The following is a 15,327-nucleotide window of genomic DNA, read 5'->3' as shown; positions in this document are numbered from 1 at the left end:
ATGGAATTATTGGCCTGGTAGCTGCAGTTTCTTGCTCTTGGAATATGCTTTCTTGGAACCCAGAGGCCACGCCGTGAGGAAGCACAAGCAGCTGTGTGGAGAAGTTCATGTGGAAAACGAAGAACTGAGGTCTCTAGCCAGAAACCCTCACCGAGCTTGGTTAAGGATATAAATGACTTTTTTTTCCTTTTTCTCTATGTTTCTTTTTTTTTTTTTAATTGGAAGCTAATTGCTTACAGTATTGTGTTGATTTTTGCCATACATTCACATGAATCTGCCCCGGGTGTACATGTGTTCCCCATCTGGAACCCCCCTCCCACCTCCCTCCCCAGCCCATCCCTCAGGGTCATCCCAGTGCACCAGCCCCAAGCACTCAGTCTCATGCATCGAACCTGGACTGGCGATCTGTGGCACATATGATAATATACATGTTTCAGTGCCATTCTCTCAAATCATCCCACCCTCTGAATGACTCTTAACTCTCCATGTGTCCTAGACTTTTAGCTTCAGTTGAATCTAGCCTCCAGGTGACACCAACCATCCTAACACCTAGTTCATACCACGCAGAGCAGAGGTACCACCCAAGTAACCTGCAGTCTTGGGGGCGGTGTGTTATGTACTAGTAGCTGACTGCAATACCCTATGCGAAAATACAGCTCAGTGCCCATTATATAATGCAGTGCACATTATCTACTGGGCAAGAAAGTTTGTGTCTTTTCTCAGGCGGATTTCTGAAAATGGTTCTTTCTTAGCTACTTGGAAAAACAAGTGAAAATTTTTAAATCACCAAACATATTTATTTCTTTTGATATGCTCACTTATTTTATATTTATATCTTACAATTTAAGATACTTTCCCCTCAGAATGCAAAAAAAAAAAACCCGCAAAATTTATGCACATCTTTTTGGGTCATGACATTGTAGGAAAAAGCAGAACATTGAAGCTAAAAGACCAAGTTTTAAGTTAAAATTATTGCTAGCTGTGTGATTGTGGCAAGTTTTATTATATCTCTGAGTTCTCAATCTTTTAACTTAAGAAATGACAGATTTGGGCCTCATGAACTCAGATTTACCTTTCAACTCTAACATCTTAAGATTTTTATGTGTTTTGTTGTTTTTCATCAAAGTTAATAATACAGAATTGGATTATATAAGAGTCAGTAGTGTTACATAAGATAAAACACACCTGATATCTAGAATAAAGTTTACATACAGCATTTTTCACCTTTAAGAAAGTCTTAGTGTTACCTGAGGGCACATGTGTAGATCCCTGTGGCTTTTAGTGGCCTTTATCATCCTCCTCTGTTCTTGCCAAATCTTGGTTTAGAAAAGGTCAGAGCATTATTTAATTTCCAACTTTTCTGGCTTATAGTTTAGATGTTGCTTGGGACTATGGGAAGGTCAAAGTGCAGTTAAGTCTGCATGAGGGAACTCTTCAAGTACTTTAATTATGTATCTAATCAAATCACTTCTTTAAAGTACATCTTACTGAGTAGTGCGTGTCATACTGTAAGGCAGAAATCCATGAGAGCAAGTGTTCTTGCCTGCTGATGTTGGGATATACTGTATAAAATCTTTATGGCTGTGTGTATTCATTTTATAACAATAAAGGCTTAAAAATGCCGTCTTTATTTTTCATTAGGGAATCACTTCTACTAAAACAGTCTCTGTTTTGTCAAGCATGACATCTCTACTGGTGAGGGTAATTAGTACCCATGCCAACCATGTTTTGTTTCTCTTTTTGAGAAAAAAATTTTTAGTAGAAAGGGATATGTGTAAAAAGAAAGAAAGAAAGTGAAGTCGCTCAGTCGTGTCGGACTCTTTGCGACCCCGTGGACTGTAGCCTACCAGGCTTCTCTGTCCATGGGATTCTCCAGGCAAGAATACTGGGGTGGGTTACCATTTCCTTCTCCAGGGGATCTTCCCGACCCAGGGATCGAACCCAGGTCTCCCGCATTGGAGGCAGACGCTTTAACCTCTGAGCCACCTAGGAAGCCCATGTGTAAAAAAGCAGGTGGTAAAACTTAGGAATTCAGTTTAGCTCGACTTAGCCATCCTCTTCTGAACTTTGGTTTCTCCTATATGCTCACGCTAAGTCGCTAAGTTGTGTCCGACTCTGCAGCCCCATGGACTGGAGCCCGCTAGGATCCTCTGTCCTTGGGATTTCCCAGGCACGAATACCAGAGTGGGTTGCCATTTCCTTCTCCAGAGGATCTTCCCAAGCCAGGGATTGAAACCACATCTCCTGCATTGGCAGGCAGGTTCTCTACCAGTTAGCTACCAGGGAAGCCCCTGATTTCTCCTATGCTGCTACTGCTAAGCCACTTCAGTCGTGTCCGACTCTGTGTGACCCCATAGACGGAAGCCCACCAGGCTCCCCCGTCCCTGGGATTCTCCAGGCAAGAATACTGGAGTGGGTTGCCATTTCCTTCTCCAATGTGTGAAAGTGAAAAGTGAAAGTGAAGTCGCTCAGTCGTGTCCGACCCTTAGCGACCCCACGGACTGCAGCCTACCAGGCTCCTCCATCCATGGGATTTTCTAGGCAATAGTACTGGAGTGGCTTGCCATTGCCTTCTCCGGATTTCTCCTTTACTCATATCCAAAAGACCCAAGTTTCCTGCAGTTTTCAGTATAGATGAGTTGAGGGATTAAAAAAAAGGAGTACGAAATCATTTTGCTATGATTCATTATTAAAATTCAATTTAGAAGCGAAATTACAAATGTGACATTTCAGTATAGCCTTGTAAGAATCTAAAGTGATTCCTCTGTCTCTCCAAATGAACCAAACTTTATAGGGTAGGTTAAATTATAACTGCCACAGTAGCTTGAAAAGCATCCATCTGGCAGAGTGTTAAGGGAATAGGAGATTAGGAAGAAACATAGAAGGTCACTTTAATGCTATTCCTAGTTCCTCAGTAGTGGAATTGTCAGTGGTGTTATTTACATATAATTATTTATCAATTATTATAAAGGTATTTTAAAATAGTTCTCTGATGATTATGATTGGTTATGATCTCTTTGGCCTAAACTGTTTAGTCAATATCACTTGAAGTAGAGTGTTCCCCCATCAGCTCTTAAATCCTTTTAAGTGAAGGGTGAACCTTAGTCTGTGAAAAGGCTTATTAGTTACAAAGAAAGTCTGGTTTCAGAAACTCTTCTGGCCTAATGAGAGACAGCGAAAAGTGGAGAGTTCATTGTGGATTGAAGAACCTTGATATTATCTGTAGCTTTGGATTGGCATTATGAGAAAGAGTTGTTTGGCCATCATACAAAAGCAGTGTAAACAGTTCATTCATTGTGTACCCGCATCTGGTGCCTCAGTGAGCTTGGGCTGTCATACCAAAGACTGAGTGGTTTAAACAACAAAAGTTTATTTCTCCCAGTTCTGGAGGTTGGGAAATCCAAGATCAAGGTGCCAACTTGGTCAGTTTCTAAGGAGGGGATCTCTTCCTGACTTGTGGAGGGCTGCCTTCTTGCCAAGAGAGAAAAAGGATTCTTGGCTGTCTCTTTGTAAGGGCACAAATCCCATCTGGAGGGCTTTTACCCTCATGACTTCATCTACCTTGATTACCTCCTGAAAGTCCTGTCTCCCGTCTCCTGGAATATCCCGTCACAGTGAGGGCTAGGGCTTCAACATATAAACCAGAAGGATGGACACAAACATTCACCTGGTTATTTTTGTATGCTGCCTTTTTTTTTTAAGTATAATAATTGCTCATGAAATCTCCCCACACACACAAAAGCATATTCATCCATTCCCTCACTTCATCAATTAATTTAGAAGGAAATTTCTGAAAGTATTAAGAATCTAAATAATATTCTTTTTTAAGAGGAGACTATTTTCAGTGACTAATAAAATGTCCTTCTCTAATAAAAATGGCATCAGGAGTAAAACTTTAAAAACACTATAAATACCATGCATGTTTATTTGAAATACATATTTGGGTAATCAAATTAGTAAATTTGGAAATCGACTAAATATTAAATACTTTATATGTTGATTTTTCCTTTTGTAAAGATGTTTTTATTTTTCAATAGTAACATGATAATCCCCTACTCTGAATACCATGAAAATGCCCATTAAAGTTACCTCCTAGTTTCTGAGAGGGCTCAATACCCTTAGGGCAAGGAATCACTTCTTTTGTTAAGAAGTCCTGCCTTTTTAGGGACCCCTCCTACACCATTGGTGGCTGTGTAAACTGGCGCAGCCACCGTGGAAAACAGTGGCTTGGGCAGGGAATAGAGCTGGAAATCTTCACACCTGGCCATCGCTGGCTCCTGAATTCATATGTGCAAACTCAGAAATGACAGGACCGGATCACTGAAGGAACTTTGAGGTGACACTATGTCTCCCAAATCCTGGAGCTCTGGAGACACTAAAATCAGCTAAAGGAATTTCTCATTCTCACAGTTTATATAGTCATTGTTAAAACGACTCCCCAAGGGTCTAAGTTGAAATGATTTCCCCGTAAATAATCTTTAAATGAAACTCGATGGACTCGTTTCCTTGTACTTCCAGAATAAGACATCTATCTGTTGAACTTTAGTTAGAATCTTTGATGTTTAGATTTGAAAACCTGAGATTATAAATATTAATTATAAAAAGGAATTCAGGTGAGATTCGAATAGTCCAAAAACTTTTCTTTTGAAAAGTGTAAAACATCAGGCTACTGTCAGACCAAGCAACCTGATTTCCATGGAGTCTGCCAGCTGTTTCTCCTTAAACAATGCAAAATTAACATTGCACCCCCTGAAACTATTAAGCATTCTTTTTTTCTTTCCCATACAAACCCTGTGAGAGGATGCTAGGAACTCATTTTCATGCATACATTTCAATTCTTCTGCTGGTTCTGAGGCTGGTAAAGAGAAACACAAATTTCTGGCTGTTGAAGAATCCCCTTGGAGTTTCCACAATGATAACGTTAAGTTAAAATTTAATTAAGTTGGCATTCAGAGCTTTACCCTCACAAAGATTACCCCATGGATTACGTGCTCTTTCTTGTCCGTTCATTTCCTTTCCCCTGTCCTTCTCTTCCCCATACCTAAAACTTAAAGATAGTCCTTTAGAGTCTTACTTTAAAAAATAAACTTTTACTCTATAAGGCAATTGAAGTGTAGAAGTTTTATTTTATTAGTTATTTCATAAATTCTATAAATTTTCAGGTGCCTTAGGTTCCTTCCTAAAGATAACTACATATGTTACTTTGGAAAGGCATTCTCTTTGAGGCTGTAAAATATCAATCATTATTCTACCTCATTGAACTTTATTTGGAAGAGGACTTAAATGGCAGCTAGTCCAGCATCCCAGTACAGTGTTGGAAGCTTCCCTCCAATAACTCTGATAGGTTGTCATCTCACTGTACTTGATCTGGCTCAACAGCTCATCTCTGGATTTAGCACCAAACTTAGAATTTCACACTTTAAGGAGAGATATTGAGCAGTCAGAAGGTGACCAAGAAGGTAATTAAAAAAAAAAAAAAACATTCTTTAAGAAGCAGTTGAATCAACTGGAGGGATATAGTTCAGGAAGAGACCAAATGACCATCCATTGGAGATACGTAGAAAAATCCAGCACTAGGAAAGCAGATAAATTATCTTCTTTAATTTCAGTATTCTGTTTTTCTTCCATGTCCTCTGATGCTTATTCTAAATCACTTTTTTTGTTAAGAAGTCCTACATTTCTAGGGAACCCTCCTACACTGTTGGTGGCCATATAAATAGGTGCAGCCAATATGGAGAACAGTATGGAGGTTTCTTAAAAAAACTAAAGTTACCAAGTGATCCAGTAATCTCCCTCCTGGGCATGTATTCCAGAAAAGATGAAAACTCTTAAATCCAAAAGATACATACACCCCAGTGTTCACAGCAACACTGTTTACAATAGCCAGAACATAAAAGCAACCTAAGTGTCTATCAACAGATGATGGATAAAGAAGACATGATGTACAAATACAATGGAGTATTACTCAGCCATAAAAAAGAATGAAATAATGCCATTTGCAGCAGCACATGAGAACCTAGAGATTATCATACTAAGTAAAGGAAGACAGAGAAAGACAAATATCATATGATACCTAAAATGAACATATTTACAAAACAGAAACAGATACATCTAACAGATACAGAAAACAAACTCTTGGTTACCAAAGGGGAAAAGCAAAGGGAGGTATAAATTAGGAATTTGGGATTAATAGATACACACTACTATGTATAAAGAAGATGAACAGCAAGAACCTACTGTATATCAAAGGGAACTATATTCAGTATCATATAATAACCTACAATGGAAAAGAATATATATATGAATCACTTTGCTATATGCCTGAAAATAACACAACAGTACTTCAATTTTTTTTTTTTTTTTAAAGAGAAAAAAAGAAAGAAGTCCTACATTTTGGGGGCACTCATCTAATAATATGTCACACTCTCAATATTGATAGGGTTTGAGTTGAATGCTGAGTTGAGTCAGAACTACCAAAGCAGTCCCTGCCCACCAAGAGCAATTCCCCCTCTCTCAGCCATACTCATCCATTTCTGAACATCCTCTTCAGAATCTGAGTGCCAGAACCCAGCCAGAGAAAAGGAAGGAAGACAGGGTGAGAGTTCTGAAGTCAGACTTCCCTGCACTTGATCCGACTCTGCTGTTAACTTGCCGAATTAATCTCCATGTTTCTTAGTTTCCGTATCTGTTGTGTGGAGATAATAATAGTCTCTAGCTCTGGTAGTGGTTATGTAAAGTAAGCAAGTTAACACATATAATGCACTTTACTACATAGAAAGTACCCAGTAGGTTTTAGCTGTTATTTTAACAAAATACTGTGTATTTTCAAAGTGTTTTTATATCTTCTATTTCATTTTCACCGGAAAATAACACAGTAAAGAAGCCAGTACTATTATTACTCTCTTATTTCAGAGATTGAGACTTATAAACATTAAAATGTTAAATGCTCCTAGGTTGTAGGAATAGTATGTCTTACTAATGAAAAGTAACAGTCTTGATGTAGTCCACTGTGATGGGACTGTAGCTATTGTTAGGTGCATTAGCTCTAGGCGCTATGCTTTAGAGAACTGCTGACCAAGTGTCCCAGCACCAGAGAAAAAGACTCACAATGGGAAATAAAACATTGTTATTAGAAGATTTAATAATGTGTGGTCTGTAGAAAAGAGACAAGTTAAAGGAGATACTTAGGAAAGAAGTGAATTAAGGTATCTTTAAAGTCTTATTTCTACTTTGGTTCATCGGTTCTCATTCTGCAGATAGTTTGTCTCTTGTAAATTATTTTTATAAAAACTCAAGAGTTGAGAAGCTACAAGGAAACTTGGTATGGTACTACTTAAAATATCCTTTCTAAAGACAGATGTCAGTGATGAGATACAGTTATTTCCATGGACTCATGCCCATATTGATTCTCTGGCTTTTAATTTGGTTTGATGCTGATTTAAGTTTCACTGTCTCAAAGACCTTCTTAGCTATACCTCACACTCTATGCCTAAAGGAAATTTAATAAGCTCTGATTATGCAGTTATTATATCTTCCTGAGAGTTTCATATTAATGGCTGATACAGTATTTTATTTGTAGAAGGGGCACACTGGTCTGTCTTAACCAATGGTAAGTTTGAATGAGATGTGTTTTGTTAAGTAACCAGAGTAGAGATGTAGCATTTATAAATGTCCATATATAAGTTGTTAGTCACTCAGTCATGTCTGACTCTTTGCAACCCCATGGACTGTAACCTGCCAGGCTCCTCTGTCCATGGGATTCTCCAGGCAAGAGTACTGGAATGGGTTGCTATTTCCTTCTCTTTATAAGGTGATGGTTATTAAATAATTATGGCACAGCTACACAATGGAAATACTGTACAAAGAATAAGATGGACCTATATGTGCTAGTATTTTTAAGAGGGGGGAAAAAGCCAATTCAGAAGAATATAGTGTGATCTATTTGTGTGACAAGTGGAAGTGTTAGTCCCTCAGTTGTGTACACCTTTTTGACCCTGTGGACTTAGCCTGCTGGGCTCCTCTGTTCATGGAATTCTCCAGGCAAGAGTACTGGAGTGGGTTGCCATACCCTTCCCCAGAGGATCTTCCCAACTCAGGAATCAAACCCAGGTCTCCTGCGTTGCAGGCAGATTCTTTACCATCTGAGCCACCAGGGAAGCCTTGTGTGACAAAAGCAACAGCACAAAGAACTCAGAGAAAAACAAACATACCTTCATATAACACAGAAAAATATCTCAGATGATACAACTATAAGCAGTGCCTATCTTTAGGAAAGGAGTTTGTTGGGTAAAGAGTGGCAACCCACTCCAGTATTCTGGAGTGGTGGGATGCTGTCCATAGGGTTGCACAGAGTCGGACACAACTGAAGCGACTTAGCATGCATGCATGCATTGGAGAAGGAAATGGCAACCCACTCCAGTGTTCTTGCCTGGAGAACCCCAAGGACGGAGGAGCCTGGTGGGCTGCTGTCTGTGGGGTCGCACAGAGTCAGACATAACTGAAGTGACTTAGCAGCAGCAGTAAGTCTTACCTTATCACAAATGCGTGTGTGCCCTTGGCACACACACTCAGACACACATGCTGTTTTCTGACTTGAGACAAGTCCAGAATCCAAGAATCATTCGGCTTTAAGTCTGCCTAGAGTTGGGTTATCAACCATCCCAGTTTGCCTGGGGTGAGTGGGTTTCCTGAGACTATGAATGGCCTGAGCAAACCAAGATGAATTGATTACCCTAACCTGGAAAATCCCAGAGGATTTCATCTAGGTCAAAATGAAATCTTAATGAAAACCGAAATATACTACACATCATGAAGTTAGGCAACTCTCTATTGACTTACATCATGACTTCTCAGTTGTGGTTTTGTTCTTTCCTAGGGAATGCTTCATACATCACACAGGCCTGTGTTGAAATGTGGTATTCAAAGTCATATTCACCACGCTGGATTATATGTATCCCCTATTCTCTTTCAGTAATGTAAATCTAAAGCAAGCTATAACTTTCACTTCATTACTAGCATGAAGCACTATGTTAAGCCTTTGAACATAAAATTAAAATACACTCCTCATTCTCAACAAGCTCACAATGGATTAGAGGAGACAGCACATAAATATCAATGTTTAACTGTGTTATTTTGTGACAGGTGTTAAAGTAAAAGATAGTGGCACACAGTTTTAGAACCAGTCTTTAGCAATCTTTTAAGTGAATATTTTTTGTTGCCATTAACAGCGATAGGAAATTCTGCAACCAGGAAAGAAGTGTGGTATCTAGGTGTCCTAGATACCAAGGAGAAAAACATTTCAAGAAGGAAGAAATGATCACCTATGTCAGATGATGCAAATAGGTGGAGTAAGATGACGGCTGAGAAATGACCATTAGGAAATAACTTCTAAGTGTGCAAGATACTCATTAAGGTGATAATAAGTAATAACCACCATTTGTTGAGCTTTTTCTGTGTGATACTGTATTAGATGCTTATTTATATAGTTAACTTTAATCCATAAGATAGTCTTACATGGTAGGAATTATAATTCTCATTTTATAGGAAGCCAAGGCTCAGACATTAAGAAACTAGTCCAAAGCCGCATAGCTTGTAAATTTTGCAAGAGAGAAATGCAAACCCAAAACTTAAACGTCTCTCTGTTCATCATTTCTTCATACTGTGCCACCTGCACTTCTGTTATAAAGTTGTGTCCACAATTTTTTATATACTTTTAATTTAAAATTTTTTACACTTTTACAATGTTGTTTTCTGCCATACAACAATGCAAATCAGCCATAATTATCATCCACAATTTTATAACAGTTGTCGGTTGTTCCTGTTTTAGCTATGCATGTATAAAGCTTAGGATAAGTTAATGCATTATGGTGTGCTTCAGATCTGTATCATAAGAAGCAAAGATAAATATACATATATGTTTCTTTTTTCTCTTATGGCCTGATTCCAAGAAGAAAACTTTGAATTATGGGATTTAAGTAAGGATTCTTTTTTGTATAAACATTTTACAATATAAAAATAGTAGTGATAGCAAATCTCTTACAGCAGAATAGTATTAAGATAGGTTTTTTGATAGAGCTATATGTTTGCAGTTGTTTCATATTTTATCACTCTACATGTTTGGCTTTTAAAGTATTCACAACAAAAAAGTCTGTTTTAAAAGTAAATCTGAGGTATGCAAACTGACAGATTGCTCTGCCGTCCTGTCCACAACGATGCCTTAAATGTTTGATTCTTGTATTTGCTGGTTTACAGCCACCACAAAATTATCAAGTACCATGTGTGAATAAATGGGTCTGCTTCCCCCCCCCCAAAACCAAAATTATACTCTGTTAATTATCCTAGCATTTAGAAAATTACTCTTACCATTGTTTTGCCATTTGGTAGTTGAGGTATAAAGTTGACACTGTGTGGTAACCATTCACTAAATTTAGTCCTGCACCATGTGATTTTAATTGCTTTGCATCCTAAGATAGCATTTAGTATATAATGTTCAGTTGTAAATTTTTTTCTAGAGGAAAAACCCCTGGGCTCAGTAGTAGGAGCTTGTTCAAATCATCCTTTGTTCTCAGTTAGTACTTGTTTTTGCTTTATACCATTTCCTCAGATTTACTGCATGCATTTCACAGACTTTGATGCGCCTTCCAATGATGCTATTTAGTTTGCATAATTAGCATCCACGGTAGAGTGACTGCTGGGAAAGTTTCATCCAGTGAGCGTGCAGCACTCACTGCCTACGAATTCATCTGCTCCCGTAACTCATCTGTCTCTGCCTAGATGCTGCTGTCTAGCTAACTGACACTGTCATTCTCTCTCTTCTAGAGTAGTCCTGTAGGCTTCTGTTCAGGTCTTGCTGCCATCAGATTTGCCCTCCCTGTCAAGTCTATTCTCCATTGAGTAACTAGAGTGATCTTTCCAAAACTCCATTCTCAGCTGCATTACCGCCAGGGTATCATATAGGCACTTCAAGCTCAATAAACCTGAACTTCACATTCTTTCCCTTTGGGTTCCCTTCCCATCTCCCCTCTATCCCTCCCTCCCTTCTTTCCTTCTTAAAAGCAAGCTTCGAAAGAAGCCTAACATCTGTATAAGGAGAGAATGGTGAGAGAGAAGGCAGAAAAATATTTGAAGAAATAATAGCTGAGAGTTTTTCAGATTTGGTGAATACTATACATAATAGATCCAAGAAACTCAGCCAGCCCCAGGCACCCACATATACCAAAAAAAGAAGAAAAAAGCTGTACCAGGGTACATCACAAATCAAATTGCTTAATGTCTCTTAATGATAAAGAGAAATTGTGAATGTATCCAGAAGAAAAACCACATGTACACAGGCACATAGATAGAATGTAGGCAGGTTTCTAGTCTCAAAGAGTGCAAGCCAGAAGATAGTGAAACAACATCTTTAAAATATTAAAGGAAGGGGAAAATAAGTCCTGAAAATAACTTGATAGTCCTTGGAGGTATTTGCAATAACATTCGACATGTGTCTGAAGGCAGAAACTTGGACAGGCTTGTTGTTTGATGATTCAGAAATTTTAATCATCTGTTTTCATATGGCATTTTACATTTTAAAGATGTTTAAATATGGGAGAAAACTTTTCACACTGTTTTGAAATAGCCAAGAGGAGTGGTTTTATCTCCATTTTTCAGGTGAGAAAGCTGAGCTAGTAGTTAACATAACGTTTACAGTTCTATAAGATCCAGGACTGTGATCAGCTTTCCTGACTTCCTATTAGGACCTTCTTCTACCTACCCAACCTCATTATTAGCTATGTTTTGCTCAAAAATAATTCCTAAAGTTAGAGACTGTCAGAATAAATAAAATGTATGGAATGCCTTGAAAGCAGTAATAGGTAATACAGTATTTAGTAATTCTTTTGTATCTTGACAAAATATGTGAAGAAAATAAAATGAAAATCTTTTAAAATCCCAAGGCATATGAGAAGCCATTGCAGTATTTAAACTTGAAGTGAATGAGTAGAGGTAGGAAAATTGCTGTGATTGTGGAGAAACTTTTAATTAAAGTAATGTTATTTCTGATTTTTTTTAAAGGTAAGAAGTTTGATTATTTTTCATTGTCATATGTGAGCAGAGAACCTTTTGATAACGGGTCAAATTAAAATGTGACAAATTTGTTGAAGAGAAACTTTATTTTCCTCTTGTATTTATGCTGCATATAAATTAAATGCCATCTTGGCATATTTCATTATATCTAAGGTAGGAAATTAGTTTTGACCCATGGCTGGCAGCAGTCTGGTGGGATGAATACAGTCCATTGTCCTTTTTTTTTCCACTAGAATTTCTTCAGATATTCTTTAGAGATGTTTTTCAGCTTTTCCTATTAAGGAGGAATTCTCTTTATAATAGAATTGGGATTTAAAAGTTAGAATTTGAGAGGTGGACAGGGCATAAGTAGGATAAAGAAGAATATTTCTAGTTATGAGGAATATGAACTCTGACATGCCTTCCCAGAACAGTTGAGATGGTCCTTGATGTAAAGAAACTAAGAAATAATGTAGAGCAGATAGAGTAGGGCATGATAACTGAAGGCCTTGAAAAAAAACCACTAGGAGAAATAGGTGAATGACATGTGGTTACGGGGCTTCCCTGCTGGCTCAGTGGTAAAGAGTCCTCCTGCCAATGCAGGAGATGCAGATTCAGTCCTTGAGTCCGAAAGATCCCCTGGAGAAGGAGATGGCAACACACTCCAGTATTCTTGCCTGGGAAATCCCATGGACAGAGGAACCTGGCAGGCTACGGTCGGGGTTACAAAAAAATCAGACATGACTTAGTGACTGTAAACAGCAACAACAACTGAAATTAGAATTTACTTCTGAGATGAGTGGATTGTCTCTTATCCAATTAAGAAAGATGGATTTGAGCACTTCACCTCAGTATTTTCTGTGTATGTTAACACTCACTGCCTTTAAAGAAATACAAATTAAATGTCAAAATAAGAATTACTTACCTTTATTTTACCTGATTATTTTACCTTTGTTTCTTTTTCTTTTCTAGTCAACTCCTTTACATCTAGCAGCAGGCTACAACCGAGTTCGGATCGTTCAGCTTCTTCTCCAGCATGGTGCTGATGTGCATGCAAAAGACAAAGGGTACGTGTATCTGCTTATTTTCTTGAATGGTTTCACTCACGGGTCATGTATTACACTTGGTGTTCCATATCTGATACGCCAGAGTTTGTGAGCACTGGGCAAAGTCTTACATCCCATTGTTTTACGGCTTCTGCAGCATTTTGAGAATGTTCACAGTGATTTGACTTATTTTCATATTTCTACTAATTAAGGATTCGTCTCATAACAATTTCATAAATTAGTTTAATTTTACTATATTCTATTATTTGCAGTTAAAATTTGTTTCCCTCAGTTACAATTGCTATTTTTCAACTCTTAAGTTGTACTTCAGAAAGATAGATGAATCAAAAATTCTGATAACCCAGTAATCTTTTATAAGCTAAAATCTTAAGTATACAGTATTTAATTTTTTTCCTGATGAAATCTTGACCATCTAAACTGAGAAAACCTTAAAGATCCTTATGAAGATTGATGTGAAAGAGAGGTTGTCTGGGAACCAAAAAAAGCAGTATGTCATTTATTTTATAAACAGGTGAATTTTGGAAAACTTTGTACCAGTTTTCTAGCTAATCTCTAGGGACGTGGGAATTGGGTCTGTTAGCCTATACTGCGGGCTGACACTTCTCCTTATGCCACTTTAAGATCTAAAAGATAATTACCTGACTGCCCATGTGATGGCGATTCCTATTACAGTCGTGATGGGTAGCATAAAGGAAAGAAGCCCCAGAGAAGGCTGTCTTTCACTCTGCCCCTCTCCACATCAGGAAACAGAGACAAAAAGACAGAGCTCAGTACTTGAGGTGGTTCTCAGAAGGGGAGTCTGTCATTTCCAGTCTGCTCTTTTCCGTGCTGTTTCTCTCCTGCCTGCCCCATTCTCTGTGCCGTATGTACCTGGTATTCCCTCAGTTCAGGGGCACGCATGCCTGATGCTCTTGTACACCTCTGTAGTTCTTGTCATGTCTGAAAACAAATGGGGGAGTCCTCAAGAGAAGTACACGCCCAGAAAGAGGGACCTGGATGTGTGCAGAATGACATTTGGATATGCAAGCTATAATAAGTTGGATATTGAATTCTTGTGTTGGAAATCACCATGAAAGTGAAATAATATGGTAGGAATATTTCAGTTCACTATCAGTTAACGTGGAGAACAGTCTGGAGATTCCTTAAAAAACTGGAAATAGAACTGCCATACGACGCAGCAATCCCAATCCTGGGCATACACACTGAGGAAACCAGAATTGAAAGAGACACATGTACTCCAGTGTTCATTGCAGCACTGTTTATAATAGCCAGGACATGGAAGCAACCTAGATGTCCATCTGCAGACAGATGGATAAGAAAGCTGTGGTACATATACACAATGGAGTATTACTCAGCAATTAAAAAGAATACAGTTCTAATGAGGTGGATGAAACTGGAGCCTATTATACAGGGTGAAGTAAGCCAGAAAGAAAAACACCAATACAGTATACTAACGCATATATATGGAATTTAGAAAGATGGTAACGATAACCCTGTATACAAGACAGCAAAAGAGACACAGATGAATAGAACAGTCTTTTGGACTTGTGGGAGAGGGCGAGGGTGGGATGATTTGGGAGAATGGCATTGAAACATGTATATTATCATATGTGAAACGAATCGCCAGTCCAGGTTCGATGCATGATACAGGATGCTCGGGGCTGGTGCACTGGGATGACCCAGAGGGATGGGCTGGGGAGGGAGGTGGGAGGGGGTGTTCAAGATGGGGAACACATGTACACCCGGGGTGGATTCATGTCAATGTATGGCAAAACCAACACAATATTGTAAAGTAATTAGCCTCCAATTAAAAAATATAAAATATTTTGGATATAATTGTATTGGAATTTGTTAGATTTTTGTTTCTTGGATGAATGACTAAGTTGTTGGACATTACAGTGTCTTAGTTTGCTTTTTTCCATTTAGCGGACTTGTGCCTCTTCATAATGCATGTTCATATGGACATTATGAAGTCACAGAACTGCTACTAAAGGTAAGAAGAATTAAAGATATTGAATATTGTTTGCTTTTAATTTGTCATGAGTTTTCATGGGGATCTTTTACCAAGCTTTTTACGAGAACAAATTTTTTTTTTTTAATATTCACTGTTGCCTTGAAATGTTTAAAGTATTCAGCTTATTTTAAACTATTTTAAATGCTGAAATTAAAACAGTTGTTGACATTTCAGAGTTATAACTGAAATTTACAGTGAAATGAA

The 15,327-nt window shown here is 38.1% G+C and overlaps 1 protein-coding gene across 2 annotated transcripts in view; it reads left to right on the top strand.

Moving 5' to 3' along the window:
• TNKS (tankyrase) overlaps positions 1-15,327 on the top strand; it is a 159,249-nt gene that overhangs the window by 85,718 nt on the left and 58,204 nt on the right. For both annotated transcript variants that reach the window (XM_055416540.2, XM_055416541.2), the window contains exons 6-7: positions 13,015-13,109; positions 15,036-15,102. In XM_055416540.2, coding sequence (XP_055272515.1) covers positions 13,015-13,109; positions 15,036-15,102 — 162 coding nt within the window. The remainder of the gene's footprint in view (positions 1-13,014; positions 13,110-15,035; positions 15,103-15,327) is intronic.

Source organism: Moschus berezovskii, chromosome 26 (genome assembly GCF_049115385.1).
Source record: "Moschus berezovskii isolate FMDL1 chromosome 26, NW_MosBer_1.0, whole genome shotgun sequence".
In the NCBI taxonomy this organism is placed as follows: Eukaryota; Metazoa; Chordata; class Mammalia; order Artiodactyla; family Moschidae; genus Moschus; species Moschus berezovskii.
Note: the sequence above shows the minus strand (reverse complement) of the source record. Positions and strands in the feature narration are given on the sequence as shown.